General features: G+C 38.5%; 1 protein-coding gene across 3 annotated transcripts in view; it reads right to left on the reverse strand.

The window, feature by feature from the left end:
• The window catches only part of Gli3 (GLI family zinc finger 3), a 273,879-nt gene that overhangs the window by 12,767 nt on the left and 239,073 nt on the right, over nt 1-22,039 (reverse strand). For all 3 annotated transcript variants that reach the window (XM_046437870.2, XM_046437871.2, XM_058576864.1), the window contains 2 exons: nt 6,374-6,523; nt 4,874-5,038 (listed from right to left, as the gene is read on the reverse strand). In XM_046437870.2, coding sequence (XP_046293826.1) covers nt 4,874-5,038; nt 6,374-6,523 — 315 coding nt within the window. The remainder of the gene's footprint in view (nt 1-4,873; nt 5,039-6,373; nt 6,524-22,039) is intronic.

Below are 22,039 nucleotides of genomic sequence, written 5' to 3' on the forward strand. Positions count from 1 at the left end.
ATAATCTATTCATGGATGATTGTGTAAGCAAAGTTGGTCCTTTATATCCAAGGGTTCTGCATTATCAGATTCAACCAATCACAGATTGGGAATATTAAAACAAACAAACAAACAACAACAACAACAAAAAACAACTTGGTGTGCACAAACTTTCTTCTTGTTGTTATCTGCTAAATAATGTAGTATAATAACTATTTCCATAGACATGATAAGTAACCTAAAGATGATTTGGAGTATATGGGAGGATGTATATAAGTTGTATGCAAATACTACGCCATTTTATATAAGAAACTTTTGCATTCTTGGATTTTGGTATCTGGGGAGATCAGGAAATAATCTGCAGATACCTAGAGATGACTGTATACATTTATATCCATGTATACCAGAGATGAGCCATTAGGTAAGCAATTGTTATAAAACCATGATTAATATAATGTATCTATTACATTTTTAAAAATGCCCTGTCTTGTAGAATGTATGTCTAAAAGATGCTTTTTCACTAAAAGCCCAAGAACAGACTGAATGCGAACTAAAAATGCTGAAGTGCCCTAATGCAGTGCAGCAAAGATTCCGAAAATTATCCTGAGAGACTTCACCTTCAAATATGAGATTCCTCTGGGTAGAATTGATTCCCATTAACTTGAATTATGTCTACTCAGGATCTTGTGTGAATTGCAGCACACACACACATATATATAATGAAATGAGCGCATCAAATTCTATGCATTAAGGATAGAAGAATGGCTCTGTTGATTGGTGCCATTACCTTCCCATGTTCTGACATAGGCTCTATGCTTGTTCCTGGCACTGCCATGACAAATTGTTCCATGAGCAGGCAGAATGGGTGCATAGGGCATTTGTGTGCAGAGGGAAGATGGAGTACAAGGTGGTGCTACTACATTTCTATAAATATATACATATGAATAAAATGGATTGCTTTAGAAATATGGAGATAGTTGATGTCTAATGAAAACAAGAATGTTCAGAACCTGTATTGCCAAAAATAACAGCACACACTAGTATACCTGAAACTATGTGCCCGTGCATGTAAATATACACATTATCCATCTACAAAAAACCCATAAGAATACAAATTCAGGACATTAAAGCCTTACAGAGAGGCACATTAGCCCAATTATATAGTTTGGCCTTCAAATTTTGTTGTGATCAATATTTGCAATGATATATTCATATACAGGCTAAAAATATGTTGTCAGACCGAGTAGCATCATTCATGTGCTCAGTATTCGACTTTTGACATGATAGTTACCATTTTGACTCACTATACTCATAGGCACTGGGTGAAATCAGCTGATACGTTTTCTACCTACTTTGTAGAATTCACCCAAATAAATTTTATCATTAAACATTCAATGACTCCTATTCCATGCAATGTTCTGTGATCCCAATATTGTATATTGCAGAATTTAACCTCGAGGAATATAAAATCCTTAATGTAATCCTTGCACTTGATATATAAAAATGTCATTTTCTGGTATGAAAAATAAGATACCATGTAATTATCCACAATGTAAAGTGTGAATACTAAGGATGCAGACAAAGGAGGAATCTCTTTTCAGTTGGGATGATCCTGGAAGGGGTCAGTTATTAAGTGTCTGTATCTGGGTCTAATGCTCAGGTTGTGAGTTTATGTTAGTTGCCAAGTGAGACCATGACCATCAAGTTCTTACCACAATGCATGACACAGGGTAAGCCCTCAACAGATGGACCTTTTATTAGGTGAAAGCAGTTTTGTTGGGTTCTAAAAGGAGAATAAAATTCCCAGAGATTAAAAGGAGAGCAAGAGGATGCCAAAAAGAGAGTCCTGAGCAGAGTTCCAGCAGCAGGACCATGTCACACATGTTGACATGTGCTGGACAGCACAGGCTTCTGAAAGGTTCCATTCATAGTCATGATAGTGAGAGGTCGGGACCGGAAGGGCAGGCTTGGGAGGAGTGAGAATGCGTACTGACACAAGTTTGGGGAGTCTAAATTTTTCCTGCAGGAAAGAAAGTACCATTGAAGCTTTTGGGAGAGGGATATCCAATCTAATCAGAGCGAGGAAAGTTCTTCAGAGGTAACTTTGGGAGGAATGTGAACTATGGGGTCAGAACTGCCACTGCTACAGTCCAGGGTCCCTGAAGGGCAGGACAGCCTAATGGACAGAGAAGCACTGGAATGGCTTAGAATGAGAAAAATGCTAGATAATTTAACTAGTATCTAATAGGATAATACTACAACAGGGTTCATAAATTTTGTGGCAGCCAGGAAGGTCATGTGATTAACCCAAACCCTTCCTAATCTATTTCTAATTTATTAAATTCTTTGCCAGACCTAGAATAGCAAAGGGCTCAGCACAAAACTAGCTGTCAATATTTGTTAAGTGAATAAATGAAGTTATAAGTAAGAGAGCAATTAAATTAGGTGAAACTGATTATCTTGATTTACCTAGTATTATCTTATTACCAAATCTGGATTTCCTGAACAAACTTATTTTGGGTATCTCTTAGATGATCTATCATTTCATGCACAAGGCCAAAGATTTGCATGGAGAATGGAGAAAAAAATGATTTACATGTTTATGAATAAAATTTGAATTATGTATTTATAATTAAGGTTAAAAAATGTTTATTGGCTCAAACTTGATAAAAAGGTATTTTTTTAGTATAATAAGGTATTCAATTCTTATAACAGTGAACTTTTGACCTCACAGAAGATAAGCTCAACTACAACACACTTGACTAAAGCAAACAGATGTAGTCACATATTTTAAGTCAATGAAAAGATTAAAAAAAAACAAAAAACCCTTAGGAAACATCTTATATATGTGCACTGCTAATTCTAACATATCCACTGCCTGAATTTCTTCATGATGCGGGAGAAAGTTGGTCCAAAATCTATAAACTGTAGCTGGGCACAGTCACACATGTCAGTGATCCCAGCAACTCTAGACAACTAAAGCAGGAGAGTGGCAAATTCAGGGCCAGTCTCAGAAATTTAGTGAGGCCTGTCTCAAAATAAAAAAAATAAAAAAGGCTGGGGATGCTGCTCAGTGCTAGAATGTCCTTGGGTTCAATTCCTAGTACCAAAAATTAATTAACTAATTAATTAAATTATATAGGAATGAATATTCTCTTATAGTGAAATATATGAAATACAGTTAAATACATTAATTAATTGAATCCCCTAAAAACTTGAAATCAAAATACAATTTATGTAGCAAAATAATCCTTTTAAATTGCACAATTCCGTAGCATTTAGTATTCATCACCCCAAAATGAAACCTTGTACCCATTAGCAGTCGCCCCTTCTCCCCTCCACCAGCTATTTGGCAAATACTCATCTACTACTTGTCTCTGTGCATTTGCCTATTCTTTAGACTCCCTAAAATTTTGTACAAAAAAAAAATGTGCAACAGATGATAATGCAGCTATTGCACACAGTAAAAGCATTTTTGACACAAAGAACAGAATGTGTCATCTCCTTTAAATCAATAAGACATTCCAAATGTCTCTCATTTCCTTAGTCCAGTTTAACCTTTTCAAAAAGAGTTGGTGTGGGCTGGGGTTGTAGCTCAGTGGTAAAGCACTTGACTAGTACATGTGAGGCATGGAATTCGATCCTCAGCACCACATAAAAATAAATAAATAAAATAAGGTATTGTGTCCATCTACAGCTAAAATAATAATAATAATAATAATAAAAGAGTTGGTGTACATGGACTTGCAAGTGTGAATATGGTGTGAGTGTACTTTTTGGAATATGTGGTCAATCCTATTAGAAACCATTTTGTTCTTGTTCTATCAGTTCAGCTGAAAGAAAACTTGGTGAAGACCTTAAGGCCAAATAGCCCCAAGTGGAATAGCTCACTATATTTTGACCAGATGTTCTCTCTCTCTCTATCTGCATCTGTTGAGGCATGACAGTCACTACAAGATCTTATGTGTACAAAATCCTCCTTCTTTAACACATTTCAAGCAAACTGATGACAAGTTTTATAGACTGAGATATGTGTTGTGTTTCTACATGGCTCTCCCATTTCTACCAAAAATGGGAGGAACCTTGGTGTTAGTCTCTTGATTCATTCAAGAGAGGAGCTAGCATTTGACCTAGAACTCCAAGAAGAAGTTACAGATCTGTGGGTAGATATGCCTCAAAATATAAGCAAAATAAAATTCACTGATACCAACTTGCTTCTCTGCAACCTGAGAGGATGACTACCTAAAAACAAGAGCATCACCCCAGGAACCACCTATTACCATGAAGCTTCATTCAATAAATTATCTTAAATAACTAACTGGGTTTCTGAGAATATCTTCCAAGATCCTTTGGAATTCAGAACGTCTGGAAACTGTATTTGAGCTATGGCCGGTTGTTCTGTCTTTTTTTTTTTTTAAATAACATATTTGAAGATACCACTTAGAGAAAGCAAATAAAACTGGCTATTTCAGCAGTAGGCTATCACTTGTCAATGTGCTCCTTCTGAATCTATCTTTGGTGCTTTCAGAGTCACCCTTTGAACTCCATGGACTTATTACTCTGAGCAGAGCAAGTGGCTGGAAATCCAAGTTAAATGCTTGTACTGTCTGACCAGTAGGTGGCAGTTCTGAACAACATGAAACTAAGTTCATGAGTGTACTAAATGCCATGGAATTGTGCAATTTAATAGTTCCTGCTTCCTCTGTATCATGCCCCAATTGAGGTCCAGTTTTCCGCCCCACCTCCAAGCCCAAGCCTCCACCTGTCCTCTTGGAGCTAGCTTATGCTGGGAACAGTCAAAAGAAAAAAAAGGAAAATATGCCTGCCTTTCTAAGGATACCCTCATGAGGGTTCTTTGTTTCTGCCCATGAGCTCAGGGCCCATGGATGCTTACCTCATTGGAATGTGTTCTGTTTTGGTGCTTGGCGCGATCAGAGGCATTTGAGAAGGCCTTGTTGCAGCCTTCATGCTCACAGACGTATGGTTTCTCTCCAGTGTGAGATCTCAAGTGCGTTTTCAAGTTTTCTAGTCTCGAGTAGGCCTTTGTGCAACCTTCAAACTGAGGACAACAGGTAAATCTGGATTACTCCACACAATGCACCGGCAGCTTATGCCTAACCCTCCCTCAAAGTGGATGAAAACCTGACGTTTCAAGGGTCAGCAGCTTTTCAAAACCACGGAACAAAAACTCCACTAAACTCTGCATTTATTGGGATTCAGATGTGGCTTGGGGCAGTTCAAGATAAAGCATTTTCAGTGCCAATAAAAGTCCTGAAGTTTTTTTTTTTTTTTTTAATAGACCGCTCAATGTGGACAATGGATTTCATTATCTGCTCATTGATCTCCTCAAATTCCCACTGATTTCAGATTCAGCACAAAGTTCATTAATATGGCTTTGTGTCCATACAAAGACCTGGAATTTGATCATGTTTGTAAAGGGCCTTTAAGATGTAAAGTACCAAGGCTGAGTAGGGCCCAGTGTGCCTTCCGGGTACATCACTGAGAGAATGTTCAACGTCATGGAAGCCCTGGCCCACTCCTGAAGTCTACACGGTGTCACTGGAGACTAACCAGGAGAAACTTTAAAATCAGGTGAAGGTTGAGTATCCCTTACCCAAAATACTTGGAATCAGAGTGTCTTGGATTTTTTTTTCAGATTTGGGCATATTCATTTATTCTTTATATATATATACCTTATATACACTACCTGATGATAATTTTGTATAGTATTTTTAGTGTACCTGGGTTTTGACTACAACCAGTCACATGAGGTCAAGTGTGGGATTTTCCACTTCTAGCATGATATTGGGGCTAGATTTTTACAAATTTTGGAGCATTTTTTGATTTATTTTCCTTTTTTTTTAAATTATGGATGTTCAACCTATGCAGCGATTCTTTTTAAAAAGTCAACTTAAACTTTTTAAGTTGGAAGCTGGTACCTCCCTTTGCTTTTTTTTTTTATTTTTTATTTTTATTTTTTTAGTTTTCGGCGGACACACAACATCTTTGTTTGTATGTGGTGCTGAGGATCGAACCCAGGCAGCACGCATGCCAGGCGAGCGCACTACCGCTTGAGCCACATCCCCAGCCCCTCCCTTTGCTTTTTGACCCTCTGCGTGTGATGAGTTATTGGGCTGGGGAAAATGGTCAAGAGCTCATTCCCAGTATCAGCCTTCTACCTGCTAACCTGTCTAATCAGGAAGCTCAAAAACACAGATATTCATCAATAGATGATGCACCTTCTCTCTTCTTACCAACCTTGCTTCCCACAAGCTAAGTTATCAGCTTACACAACCATGAAGAATATGAGGAAGGACCCATGAGGTGAGGCCTAACACCCACCCATGGGAGGGGACACCCAGGTTGCCTGCCTGCTACCCACTTGTGTACTCACAGTGCATTTGTGAGGCTTCTCGCCCGTGTGTCTCCTCATATGCACTACCAACATGTACTGGGCTTTGAAGGGTTTCTGTTCCCTTGAGCAGTCAAGCCACCGGCACACAAACTCCTTTTTCTCTCCATGAATATGGTCATTATTGATATGCTGGGGTTGGAGAAGAAGAAATAAAATGGAAATGCATTACTCATTTCTGAAAGCAACAGAAGAAAGTGCAAAATATGCTCAATAGGAAGTCCTAAAGGAGATATGAAGAACTTAACCAAGTTATATGTTTTTAAGAATTCTAGTTAGTATACTTCTCAAGTAAATTTTCTCTTGCTAATTGCATATGTATGCTCCCCAGATAGCAGCCATGACATGAAATGAGAGGAAGCCTGGCATCTCAGGAAAAGTACCATACCAAGCATCTAAAGAGCAGAGTTCAATGCTGAGTTTTGGGGATGACTACTTGTGAAATGGAGCAAGCCATTCTTGTTCTCTCTGGGCCTCTATCATTTTTCATCTCAAAGGAGGGTCAAGGCCAATGGGCTGCTCACATACTCTCCAGTTCTCATGTGCTTTGGGAGGGGATACACGTGTACCTGTTACACTCACATGCATGCACAATTTCATAAAATGGTACAAGAAAAGCACTTTTCAAACTGAACGCTGGGTTTGGTGAAGTTTCTTCCTGAATCACAGAGAGAAGAAATAGGTTCTGAAGAAAAGGAGTACATAACAGTGAACAAATGATTTGGTCTCTTGGGTCTTCTTTTTCTTCATGTACAAGATAAAGGAATGGACTCCCTAGTTTCTCAGGTGGTTTCCAGCTTTAGAATTCAATTAATGAGGTCTTTAAGATGAATATGGATTCCCCTAAATTCGACATCAATTCAAAGCTTTCAAACCACTTTTTATCTGATTCCTTGGATGAACATATCAAGTACCCTCTAAACAGGAGACTCAAGAAACCTCTGGAAGACCCAGGAGGATCAGAAGTTCTTCATTTGGATCCAATTAACATTAATTTAAGTAAGCTGAGTGCACTATTTAAAAGTCCAGTTTAAGACTATTGAGGAGAGTTGTATCCTGTTTTTATTCTCTTGTCATCCTGCATTTGCCTTAATTTAAGGCAAATTTAAGCATTTTCCCAAACATACATAGAAATATATCACTTAAAAATTCATCGAATGATTGACAGCTTCCTCCAGTTCTGTGCACTGCATGGGAGTTTCACAACATTTAATTATGAACTGCAAAGTCTCCAGCTCCTAAGTGATAAAATGCAACCATCAAAGTTGGCCTTCCCCAGTTACTCCACTAGGTGGCCTTCTGCTTCAGGAAAAAAAAAAGTTTCACTTAAAAAACAAAACAAAGTTTTTTGTGCTGTTTCTGGAGCTAAAAACTGGTTGAGGGCACAGATTTTTTTTTTTTTTTAATTTTTTCTTTCCTTGAGAGGCTCTGATAAACAGAAAACAGAAGCATATCAGAGCACACCAGCAGAAAACCATCATCTCCTGGAAAATGTAAATGACAAAGATGCTAACCGATACTCAAATACCATGTGGTATAGTAGCCCTGTGGCCAATGGATGTGGGTTTCCTACCAGAAACCAGCTGTCCCATGAATAAGTGCTTCTTAAAAGTTGTGATTGTGTACATATGTTAATAAAGAGAACAGACCTGCTAAACAGGGGACGATGTGCAATCATTACATTCATGTTTCAAGTACATCTTTGTGGCCCATATACATTACCCAGACTTATCCAAAGCGTGTGTTGAAACCCAGCCCTTGAAACCAAGCCCACATAATAGGAGGGGCTGTATGAATTCTCCCTTCCTGAGAGAAAAATAAATGACCACACAAAACCACTTCATAAAAATTGTACTTGGTTCAGTTTTCCAGGTTATTAGGGATAAGTTGGGTGCTTGGATTAAGAAAAAGCAAGAAGGAAGGGAAGAATGAAAGGAGGGAGGGAGAGAGAAAGGGAATAAAAGTTAAAATTGGGAAATGGAATTTCAAACTGTACTGAGCCAACTCCTTGAAGTCAGGAATCATGGCTTTTTAGTTTCATATTCTCAGCCACAGTGTCTTGGTAGTGTGCTGGTACCTGGCAGGTACTCAATAAATATCTGTTGAACTGATTTGACCCATACAGCAAAGTGAATGTTCACTGGGCAAAAGAAATTATACTGTACACTTTTGTTTATCTGAATGAAACTTCATTTTACCTGGTACTTGGACACTATGAATTCAACAAGAGATATTTCATTACTTTAAAATAATATACTCTCAAGAATTCAGAAAGATTTAAAAGATATTCAAACATGAATCCCCTCTTGCTGGGTGGAACCAAAGGAATGCACTGGGATTGCAACATTTATTTCCTCTCACGCATTCATGGGGTTGTGCTGGCTGTATTCGCACTGGGCCGTGAGCTGGGGAGTAAGACACACGTGAATCCGGCCCCAAGGAAATTACAGTCTCCTGAAGGAAAATAGATAATGACTTAAATTACTATACAATTAAAGTCGTGATAAGTGTTGTGAAGGGAAATAATGGGTTTTAAATAAACACATAACAGCCAGTCCTAAATCAGAGTGGAGCATTAGGCATCAGGCTTGGCTTCTCAAATGAAGCTGCATCGAAAGCAGAACCTGAAAGATGAACGGAGACCTGCCAGGTGTGCAGATTAGGGTGGAAGTAGAAAAAAAAAGGGGGGACAGACACTATTGTAGACAGATGACATGGATGCACCCGCAGAAGGCAGAGCTCAGTGCCTTATTGAGGATCAGGGTGAGGCCCACCACACAAGGCAGAAGAGAATTGGCCAGGCAGACCCTGCAGGCCTCGGGTACTGCCTCTGCTGGGCATGGTGAGAAGGCACAAGCTTTCACCACAGAAGAAATAGACTCTGCTGGGGTGGTCACGTGTGGGTTGGCTTGCCAGGGCTCAAAATGCAGTATGCTAAGTCAGAACCTCAGCTGTGAGGCTGTGGGTGGTACTCCTGGACAGGACTCACATTTCTCCTATGAGAAAGCAAGCTTTTGCATGCCTGTCCCCAAGGAGGACAGCATCAGGGTAACTGATGCTACTCAGGGCCATTAAATGACCCATAGTGGGAGGCACCAATAGCAACAAGTAAAAAAAGTCTTTGGCTTCCCCTCCTGTCCTGGCTAACATACTGGAGGAACTGCACTCTAGAAGGACAGGGAGGGGGCTTTTCTGGACTGTGGCTCCTCTAGGTGAGGTGGAAGAGGGAGATCAAGCAACCTGCCAGCTCCCTTGCAAAGTGTCCTTCACTGGTGATAGGAAGGTGAAGGTTCTGGATGAGATTAGAGGCCTAAAGTGGACAGACTGGAACTTGTGGAATCTACCTATAGTGGAGCTGAAGTGTCTGCCAATAAGCAGGAAGGGAGAACTGTCAATAACAGAGGGCAATTGCCAGAAAAATCAAATTAATTTCATATTTAGATTTCACCGAACTTCATCTTTCTTTGCCTCTGGGACAATGTATGGAAATGTGATTGGAGTGATATTCTGTGCTGACCAGCCAGCAGGAACCCCTCAGTGTTGTCCCCACATAAGGAGGAAAAGGGAGGAACATACATGGGACAGTTAAAGCAACTTCACTTTCAGTAAGGCTAGCCTCTTTGGAATTTTCCCTTTCTGTCTTCTTAGACTGTGGTGTCCAAATTAACCTGTTTTTGTAGTAGTCTGAAGTGACCCTTGAATTCGCACATACACTGAGACCACAGGTTTTTTTTTTGTTTTTTGTTTTTTTTTTTTCTGGAAAGAAAAGTCTACAATCTAGGAGTGTAGAGACCAAGTTGATCTCATTTTTCTTAAAGCTCAAATGCTAAGTAGAGGACATTATCAATTACTATAAAGAAATAAGGAGGCATCTTTCTATTTAGGTAATTCAAATGTGTTTTAAGCTTAAAATATTTTTGAAAGATAGATTTTAAGTGAAAATTAAAATTCTAAGAAATCATAGACTTCACATATCCATGTGATATTTACTAAATATTTACTTTCCTTTAAGAAAACTGCATTGGCTTCTGCAGCAAAAGCTCAGGGAGGATTCATTTGGGCAGATACTGGATGGTTCCCACAGATGCATCTCTGACCAATTTCTGATGTGCTGTGTACTTTGGATAGGCAGATTTGCCTCCTTGGGGCCTAATTTTCTCATCTATAAAATTACATTGATGAACTAGATCAGGTGTGGGCAAAGTTTTTTCTGTATGAAGCCAGATAGAAAAGTTTTATTCACTGTAGTTCAAAGTTGAACAGTTCTAATCAATATATGAATGAACAAAATGTAGCTGTTCATTTATGAATATGGAAAGTTTGCATGTTATGAAATAGTCCCTTAAAGTTTTAAAAAATTATTTAAAACCGTAAAAACTTATTCTTAGCTCACCACTGTTTGTATTAAAAACAAACAGTGGACTGAATATAGCCTGTGAGCTATTAGGTTACTTGCCCCCACACTAGATGATTTCAAAGTTTCTTTCTTACTCTAACATTTATCAGGTTTGCTCTCAAGCCTGTGAAAGTAAAATCAGAAGGATGTATGGTTTAGTGCCAGAGAGAAGAAAAGAAACTAGAAAGGAATAAAAACCAGGATCCGGGGCCAAAAGGGGAGTTCAATGAAAGGAGGGAGTTAGGCCAGACACGTTTCAGGTCTGCAGCATTTCCCTAGGATTGGGTTGAAAATGCACACATTCTTTTCTCACCAAACTCTAAGGAAGCTAAAAGAAGAGTAATATGCAATGAATTCTTAACAATCAGCAGACAGATGAAGCCCATGTGAAGTGGGCCTGAAATTCAATGGGCAAGAGTTTATTTGTGGTTTCACTGAAAAACTTTGACTTCCTAACAGTGAAAAACGTTAATCAAATATATAAATAATTTAATTGGAGGGAAAATAATGCATGATTAAATTCCAAACTAATCCAACACAAAGACACGCAATTTGCCAGAGGCCCCAAAGCCAGAAAGAGATAGATGGTGTAAATTACAATGTTGTATGCCAATTCATGTGGCCACTCTGAACTTTCCCTGTCTGAATAAACAGGACAGGGATACTGGGACCAACAATTTCCCCCTCAAAGGCTGAATCCAACCACGGAGCTTCTTGATTGGGTTTCCATTTATGGTTGTAAATATTTGCTTCTGGAAACTGATGGCTGATGAAGCAAATCAAACACCTCAGGAGCCCACAGCAAACCAACACAGTTGATATTTCCCAATTGTGATCATGTCTGTAGCAACATGAGCCAAGACTCGGTATTGCAGTCTCTTCCACTGGACCAGGGCTCTGGGAGCCCAGAGAAAGGCAGGAGAAATCACTAGCTGGTTTGGCAGTCGAGGAGGCGGAAGGCGCCTCTTTATTTCAAGGGACTCTCTTTGGGATGCCCAGCCCTGATTGTCAACCAAGGAGGCTTCGAGAGGTATGGGAAGAAAGACCTGAAGGAAGGGGAAAGTGGAGCTTTTCTTTCACTAGCTGCAGAATGGAAGCCCACAATGGACTTCACTGAGCTAATCAGGGTCCTTTCTTCTTGCTTCGTTATTTCACTATGAGCTCAGCGCAGGCAGTTTTCCTAACCCTTCAGATGAAACGCATGCATGTGGTCCATCGATGCTCAATGCTCACAGCACTCTAAATAAAGCAGCTATTCAAGCAGTTCACAGAGCTTGGAAGGGCACTTTTGCTTTCTTTCTGCCTCCCTCTCCTTTGGCCAGACTCTCAGATTCCCACTCAGAAAGCACAGCTCTCTAGAGGTGTAAGTAGCCTCCATTCTAAGTGACTTCCTAAGAGGAGAGGATGGAGCCTGGCTTGAGGTGTTTCCAAGAGACCTGATCAATCTCCATTCAAGCTCTGCCTCTGATTCACTAGCCAATAGACAAATACCACTGCCTCCAAAACCCTTTACTCTTTTTTTTTTTTTTTTTGGTGAGGGATATGTACTGGGGATTGAATCCAGAGGCTCTTAACCACTGAGCCACATTCCAACCTCCCTCCCCCATTTTGTATTTTATTTAGAGACAAAGTCTCACTGAGTTGTTCAGGGAAGTTGCAGAAGCTGGCTTTGAACTCGCAATCCTCCTGACTCAGCCTACCAAGCCCGCTGGGATTAACAGGCCTGAGCCACTCTGGCCAGCTCAAAACCTGTTGCTCTTTACATCAGCCAACTCCTTCACATCAAGAAGACAAACTCCTTCCAAAGCTGTTATGAAAATATTGCCGTTAAGCACACCTGAAAACAGTGAAAGCAGGAAATGCAGAACTTCACCCTCACCATTTTTCCTTTGATGCCCCTGTGCATGTACATTACCCGCCCTCCTCTGGTCTTTTCCATCAGCATCCAATGTTTCCTAAATAACACAGCACTTTTTCAACTGATTTAAGAGGTTTTTCCAGGGCTGGGGTTGTAGCTCAGTGGTACAGCACTTGCCTAACACATGTGAGGCACTGGGTTCAAGCCTCAGCACCACATAACAATAAATAAAATAAAGGTATCGCATCCATCTATTACTAAAAATATTTTTTTAAAAAAGGTTTTTACAAAGTGTGTAGCCAAGTTTTTGCTGCAAAACATACATATAAATAATAATTTTTTTTTTAAAAAAAAAGATCCTTAGGTCGGTGGTCAAATATATGTGAATTCACATATAAACAAACACTCATGTGTCACACACACACACACACACACACACACAGAGTATTATGGCTTTAATAGGAAAGAAGGTAAGGGCCTGGAGAGTGGTGTATTTCACATATGAGTATCTGGGCTTGCAATTGGTTGGTGTGCCAACCACTGGCTGCAGGCTGGGTGCATACACTTGCCCCACCCTCAGTTTTATCTTGGACTCCTGTCTTGTCTACATTTCCATGTATACTGACCGACTAGCATGCCACCATTTGATTCCATGATTATATTTTTAAAAGGAAGGAAATAAAATGGAAACATTTCCTTCTCATAATGTCAGGCTAAAAGGTTTCATACTTTCTTCATCTTTTCACATTGCTGCCAGGTTAGCTCATAAGCAGGGCTTGAGGGAGTGAGTATGTTGAACAGAATGCAGTCACTGGAAACTTCTGGGGATTTGGTGAAGTGGTATGCTAAAAAAACCTTTGATGTTGGCAGGAGATATAGAGAAATAAACAATTTTAAGAAAACTCAATTTTCAATTTGTTTCCTGAATTTAAATCCTAGAACTATCTCATTACTTTTATAAGTCCAGAGATATTTCTGAAAAGGAGTAAAAGGGAAAAGTGATTTGGAATCTATTAAAATTTAATTCACATTAAAACTGATTTGGGGGCGAGACTGAAATGCTTTACCTAAAAGAAGACTCCCCACAAGAATCCCTTAATACTTTCCATCTCAAATAAGGCTTACACCTTCTTGTTTTGTGTATTATTTGATAAACACAACATTTTTTAAAAGTTTTACAACTGTCATGACATGGATTATGTTAGGGACACATTGTGATTGGATTCCTAAAGGCTTCACTAGGCAGAAATAGGAAAAAAAGCATGAATCAGAGACTATCACCAAAATAGGCCTTATATCTCAATATGCACTTTAATTTTAGATAAATAAAATAATTTAAATTGTTTTGGTGGCACCCATCAATCTTCCTAACAGATTATTTAAGAAGCTGCAGCAGTTTGCTGCAGGGGGCTCTTCCAGAAGACTTCACAGAGTGACTGTTTCAATTCAAACTGGTTAATAAAAATACCAGAGCATCTTTCAACTTTTTGACAGAACTGCAAAATTGTACAGAAAAACATCAAAAGGACTCAAGATTTCATGTACAAAACAGTCTTTTCTTTATAAAAATAAAACAATTTCCTATTTCTGATTTATGAACATTAAGAATTAGGATGAATAAAAGACAGAAATAGGCTTCTTGGTTAGAAACAAATAAATAAATAAATAAGAGGAATCCTCTTGACAGCAATTTGATTCCTGTTTCCAGGCACAAATACATAAAAATGATTTTCATTTATGTGTAAGAAAGGCGAAGTTCTTGAACAAGGCAAACATGTTGTCTGAATGAAGGGCTTTGCCATGCTAGAATTCCAGAACAGAATTAAGTGACTTAAATACAGCCCCCATCCCACCATCTCCCTAATCAGCACCAAGGTAAGCTGCACATTTGTTCCACTGCAGTGGAAACCCATCATCATTCACATTTAAAACAAAAGTATGTAAAAACAAAGGAAGTACACATACATGAATGAACCTTGACAATTTGCTAAGTTTCCAAAGAAGCCAGTCTAAAAGGGATAAATGCTACATGATTCCATTTCTTTTAGTGCTCAGAAATGGTAGGTAATTCTGTGAAGAAAGAAAGTAGGTCAATAGTTGGCTATGACTAGGAGTGAATGGAGAAATTAGGGAATGACAACTAAAACTGATGGGATCTCTTTTTGGGGTGATGAAAAGTCACTGGGGTCATGGCTGCATACTTTATATGTTTGAATTATTATACTCTTTAACGGGTAAATTATATTCCAATAAGGATGTTACCCTTCCCCTAAGTGTTCTTGGTGATGAAGTCTGTGGATGTCCTGGGGTGGGGGGGTGGAGGAAGAGTGACTGAAGGAAGAACAAGGTGGGATCTGACCATCTCCAGGACATCAAATAGATTGCAGGTGGGGCCTGGCAAGTCATTTTTCATGGAAGCACAAAGCTACATCTCAGTCACAATTTCCACCACAACACACACAAAACACACACACACACACACACACACACACACACTCAGCAGGCTGAGTTAAAGTGAAACATTTTTAGTTCCTGGTGGATTTTATATTAGACTCACAAGTTAATAATCTGGGAATCGGTCATAAAAGATACGGTCTTCATGTTTCCCTTCCTTCTCATTCAAGTTGTAGAGATGAGTGGAAAAAAATGGATGGAACAACCCCAAATGGAGTTGTTAACAAAACCAAACCACAAACATCACACGCTAATATCAGTTGAAGTATGCTAATGCGAAATCATCCATGGTTTGAAAAAAAACAGATACTTTCTTCTCTACGATAGATTCTTTAACTCACTGGAACCTCCTATAAAATTTAAGCACTGTGAATTCAGAATCTCTATATTTCTATTTTCTGTTTCCTCAATTTATAAAATAACTAGGTGTGAATGTATAATTTGTGGAATAATTTATTTGATTCTCCAACCTCACCCCAACGAGTTGCTTGTTTCAGGCTCAGATTCCTGTAAAATAATAATGTACTGAATTAATATTAAGATGACCTGCAATTTAAGGAAAATTTAGCTTTTGAGAGCTTTTAAGAAGCAGTATGTAAATAGTACTATAATTGGTTAACATTACTTACATTAGTTACCTAATAAAGAAAATATCTTCCTTCTTGAAAGTAGAGCAAGGATATCTAATTCCTTGTAGAAACTATGAAAATGCTCTTTTTCTTACAGTTTTTGTGCTTTGAATTCTTAGTTATTTTTCTAAAAGATAGATGTAACACTTCTCTTTTCAGAGGTTTCTGTTATAGCTTAATTAGGTAATTATTCTTAAAGAAATTTTCAGTTTCTTTCTGCAAAGGGTTGGTATTTAAATTCCACTGAGATTTTCCACAGAGATGTAAAATTTAAAACTATTTACACTTTTCTACAAATTATGGACACATTTAATTTTTTATCTTCTTATTCTTTTTAAATGACAACTTTGTTTCGGTCAAAATAACAACAAAAACATTTTTTAAGAAAATTGATTTGATTACCAAAATGAAAGATATAAAGAATTAAGCAAGGGCTGGGGTTGTAGTTCAGCAGTACAGCACTTGCCTAGCACGTGTGAGGCACTAGGTTCACATAAAAATAAATAATAAAATGTGTCCATATAAAACTTAAAATATTTATTTTTTAAAAAAAGAATTAAGCAAGTTAGGATTTAGTGGTATTCTAGAAATTCTAGAAACAAGGAGAAAAAGAATATTAAAGGCAAACACACAGCATAGTTTGAATTGTGTAGCCATGGAATGGAGTCATTTGGAAAACCAGTCTCCAAAAGGGCTTTCTTTTCCTTTCCCTTCTTTGCAATGAGCACATCCAGCAAACATGACAGGCACCAGGGTTTCTGACCTGAACTCCAGCTACAGAGGAGATTAAGGTAAAAACTGCTCTCCTATACCTCACCTGGCTCCTGGACTGAGATGAGTGCTAAGCTCAAAAGGGCCAGGAAAGTGGTGGTAAAATGCAACATCTCCCAAGGTCCAGATGAATTTGTCATTCTTATGTATGGCTCATTCCCATGCATTCCAGTGTATCTGGAAAGCATTACCATTCATAGCAATTGCACACATTTCCAAGGAAGGATTTCAGAAGCCTATCGGTGTCCCAAAACATTAAAATCTTCTCACCTTGTATGTGTGGGCTTTTGTCAAGAACAGAAAGGAGGGTTATGGAAAGCTTATTTGTATATGGGTATCTGTACAATGTTACTATTTTCAATCTACTGTGGAAATAATTATTACTTTGTTATAAAACTTTGAAAGATAGATTGGTTAGGTGTAATAGTATTTACAATAACAAATCCTGTACTTTTAATTTTAAGGTGGTTAATGCACAATTGCTTGCATGCACACACACACACACATACATACATATACACACAGACTTAACACTAGGAAGAGTAGAAAGGACTCATTTTATAAGTCTCCCTGATTACCAAGGTAAATACAATTTGTTTTCTGTTTGAAACGTGAGATACTAAGAGTTCCATTATCTAAAAGTACACAAAATGTTAGCCTTTAATTACTTCCTAACTTTTATGATCTCAGTTATCCACACAGATCCTGTGCATACAGATTGCTCTTCGAAAAAGGTCTGAATATACAGTGTGATTCCAAGAAAATTGAAATTTTAAATATAAATGGAAAACGAGATCCAACTTTTAATAAGTGGTCTCTGCCCTCACTGCCCCACAAAAGCAACCACACTTCCTTCTCATCACTGAATTCTGATTCTGAACATTACAAAAATCTGCCCTTGGATCTGCACACTGGTTTACCTATTTGATATCACAATTTTGATGACTATAAATAATATCTGTTAAAACATTTTATTGTTTTAAATGCATTTGGATTTCAAATAGATGGATAATCTATTTTTAATATTTGGAGAAAAGTTAAGAAAAGTCAAGATTTTTTTTTTTTTTTTTTTTTTGTAATGAAATCCTTTGAAGAGACAAGGTAGAAGAGTTATTCTGGTACCAGCCACAGTCCAAACCACATCCCTAGCTGTGACTATTCCTGAAGGTCTTCTGTCAATCATGTTGCTAAAAGAGGATCTTGTGTGAAAAGTGCTGGGAGAACTTTCCTTCAGCAGTTAATAAGAGATTAGGGGTGTGTGTGTGTGTGTGTGTGTGTGTGTGTGTGTGTAAAGAGGAGGGAAAGTAACTACTGATGATTGAAACACAGGCAAATCTCAAGAATGACTGGAGGAAGGGAAGAAGGCAGGCAAGCAGGCAAAAATTATCTATTTGGAAATCTGCCCACAGTCCCCACTGAGCTGACTCATTCATTCACTATTAACTCAAAGCTTATTTAGCATATGACAGTTACTGTGCTCAACACTGAAGAGGCAAGACAGAATAAACCACGTCCACTGGATCTTATCCCAGATCAGCTGAAGAAATGCAGAAAGGAATACTGCTTAAATTAGCCTTCACATCATGGACACCTTTGCTTCGCAATTAAATAGCTAGCTACTTGCAAGAATGCATGGCTTTCTTCCTTCTTGCAGGTCCTCACATCACAGAATAGTAGCAGGCCCATTGCCCAGGGCTTTTCAGGTTTGTTGCAACAAATCAAGATCGGGAGGAAGCCCTGGAACATGTCTTTTGTAGCAAGCTTTTCTACATGTAGAAGTATCACCTCTACCATTTTTTAATCAACTCTTGTTAATCAGCCATTTTAGTGGGCAGTGCCCCTCTAAAACATCTTAATCCATTATTGATGGTACATCTAAATACATAAAAATAAACTTCCTATATAATATGGGTAGCCACTAACAAGTTCCATATCTAGAATTTATTTTTCTGTGCCATGTTAGTAGAAGGCATTGAGGTTATAGAAAATGCACAGGTTCAGATATTAGGTTATAGGGATTAAATATTTGTGGATTGTGGGCAAAGCAAGCACAGGCACTGTGCCTGAGAAGATGATAGTCTAAACGGGATGAGTGGGAAACAGTATTTAAAATAAAAGAGAGATGTACTAATAAGAGGGAAGGGAAGGCTGCAAAGCTTGATAACTAAGCTGAATTGTAGAAGGGAATAGAGACAGACTCCCAGGACCAAGATAAAGCACGGAATGTTGGAAAATGAGGACAAGTGTAGGGTGGGGGAGTGCGTTTGGGTGTTTGGACATGTGCTATAGGGGGGAATCTAAGGGAGGTAGGATGGGAAAACTACAAGGGTTGCTGAATGCTCCAAGGCACTCAGATACCAGGCAATCCAGAGAAGGTTCTCAGCAAGGCAATGATGAGATCTGTGCTTGGAAAAGGTAACTCTGGTAGTGTCACAGAGAAGCTGAGCAAAGACAGGGTAACTTAGGGAGCTGCTACAATCATCCAAGGGAGAACCATGGCCTTGAACCAAGGCAGAGGCCATGAAGATGCAGAGAACTTTGAGGATAACTTTTGGATGGTGGCTTAGAGACAGGAATGCTAAATAATATAGAAGTTTGTAGCTTAAAAGATTCTGAGATAATAATAGCACTGAAAGTCCTGCAGATTTGGGGAGGGAAATTATGTTTCTGTTTGGGGAAAAGACACAGTGGAAGTCTCTCCATTACATCTCTGCAGAGAGAGAGAAACAGAAGAGGAGACAAGTTTGGACAAAAAGATTCAAGAATGTGGAATGAGGCTGTAGCTCCATGGTAGAGTGTTTGGCTATTATGTGTGAAGCCCTGGGTTTGATAGTAACCACTTAAAAAAAAATTTATATATATATATATATATATATATATATATATATATTATAAATTAAGAAAGATGATAGCTGAAGGAAGAGTGGAAACCCCATTCCTTACCCTATGTTATTTTTTGTATCCCCAAAGTACCTACACAAAATTTTAACGATTTCACAAATCCCAATGTGAAAAGCCCTGACCTAAGGACACTGTACACTGGATGAAGAATGGGAAACAATGGGATACCACGGAAGCAAAAACTTAAGAAGAGAACAAAGGAGACAGAAAAAAGCAGGGGACAGGGGACATCATCCTGTGTGTTATATTTGGAGGATACCTTGGCACCGTACCAACAGAAGTTAAGGAATAAAAAGGGTAAATTCTCCACCAGTGGTAGCTTCCCAGTTTCAGTAAGTTTTGGGGAATCACAGGAAAGAAGAAAATGTCCAGGAAAATGGAGCAGAGCATTTACTTAGACGAAATTAGCTCCTTTGGCATTTCCATGTGGGAAGGGGCTAAGGAACTGTAGACAGGAATCCAGTGTACTCAATTTTTAAGCTGTTTGCTGATTTGAACCCTCTCTGTTTCTCCCAAGTTGCCTGCAAAATTCAGTCCTGTGTAACAGCCTTGTGTTGAGGAGGTCTGCAAGGCTGAACGTGCAATGGTGTGGCCTGCAAGAAAGGAGGTGGAATGAGAGTGAATCCAAGGACCACACAGAGGATATATATATATATATATATATATATATATATATATATATATATAAATTAAGAAAGATGATAGCTGAAGGAAGAGTGGAAACCCCACTTGGTAGAGTGGAAACACTCTACCAAGGACCACACAGATGCACTGACTTCCCATGGGATATGGAAGAAAGAGCAGAGTCAGTCCTTCAAGGAAAATGCCCCCTCGAGGTTGGGAAATGTAGAGGTTTGCTCGGGAATCCTGGGTTCCTTCTAGGATGGGATCACTAAGGCACGATTACTTGAATCCCTTCATGTCCTTCTTTACATGCTTCCTCATTGACACTCATTTCCCAACTTGATGCTGCTCCTGATCACACCATTTACAGTTCCATCTGCTTCCCCTCTGCCCTCTCTTTCTCCTAGGGCTCTCATCATTTCTAATATATAATTGACTTACAGAGAATATTTATTATTTATTGCCTGCTCTTCCTGACCCTCCACTAGAATAGGAATGGCATAAAGGTGGGGTTTTTACCAGTTTTGTTCAATGAAGTATTCCAAGTGCTTGGAGCATTGCCCAGCATACAGCAGGAACTCAGTAAATATTTGTTGGAGAAATGTGTTACCAGAAATGTGTTACTGGAAATAACTAGTTTGGAACCAATGTGTGGTACCAGATCTTAATATACTCCCAATTTTTCAACTGCCTTATATTTGTGTTAGGAGAGTCAGAAGCCACAGAAAAGGGAAGCCATTTCCTACAAACCCAACAATCTGATAAACTTCCCTATCACAGATGCATTTAGGGTCCCTCAGAACAACCTCCTTTTATATTGCAAATGGAGGTTGAGGTTTTGAGTTAGTAATGACACAATTCAGAGTTTTCTTAGTTGGTTCCTATTCTTTATAAATGAAAAGAATTCTGAAATCCATTTTTCCCACCATGGCCATGGTAATGTTAACATGGGGTAAGGACTCTGGCATTGAAGAGGTAATCCTGGCTTGAAGTGTTGGGTCCCAGTAGTTGTAGAAAGCAAATAATCTGATGTTTTGCAGTAGATTTTTCTTGAAATTATTCAATAAAGCTCCAGATGAAGGTAAGGGAAAAAAAAAAGACCATGTTACTGTGATTGAGCTACACTCTACCTCAGTGGAATTTCGCCCTTTGGCTATTGTTCTTGTCCATGGTTTACACAGAGATTTCTTCCCAATGCAATGCTGCTAAGTAAGAGAAGACTGAAGGGCATATTTCCTCTTTAATCTGCTTGTGGAAATCTCATTAATGTAATGGAAATTTTGCCCCCTACCATGACTAAAGTGTTTAAAGAGAGAAACAAGGAAGCAAGGTTGGCCATATAGAGTTTCCACCAGAAAAACAGAAGAGGAAGAAACTTTACCTAGAAACACAGGTTGAAACTTGGCAATTTGAAGCAATAAATGTATGTGTGTTTGTGTGTGTGTTGCACATGCATGTGTACACAAAATGATCTTCCAAAAGAGAACTAGGAAGATGGGCTGTCTGTGCCAAGCACCATTCTTCACATGGTGAAGTCACTCCTGGGGGAGGGGAACTTTTAAATTGAGCCATTTCTGATTTTTTTTTCTTTGCTTTTTACCTCCCCACCAAAGTAAGAATTTCATTCCTCCAGAAGTGCTAATTTATTCCTAAAAAAATATGTTTTTAATTTGGGACTTGATTCCATAAACTTATTTTTATAAGCACATTTTCCTAGGATTATATACACAGTATATATTGCAAAACATTCAAAACTTTTTAAAAGTTTCATTTAAGTCTTTCCTTTGACCCTTCAAACATATGCCTCCCAAATATATATAGCTTTCATAAGTCTCCACATTCCATATGAACACAATATTAATACAGTGTGATTATAATGCCACAGCAACTAGTTAAAAGCTGATGAATTTCAACACCCTTGAGAAAAAAAAAAAAAAAAAACAGTTAATGCGTTTACAAAGTAAACCAGACCAAAGCTAATTGAAACTCAACATTTGGTTGAAATTTTGTCATCT

Source organism: Marmota monax, unplaced genomic scaffold (assembly GCF_021218885.2).
Source record: "Marmota monax isolate L192 unplaced genomic scaffold, Marmota_monax_Labrador192_F-V1.1 WCK01_AAM20220418_F8-fsc00109, whole genome shotgun sequence".
Lineage (NCBI taxonomy): Eukaryota > Metazoa > Chordata > Mammalia > Rodentia > Sciuridae > Marmota > Marmota monax.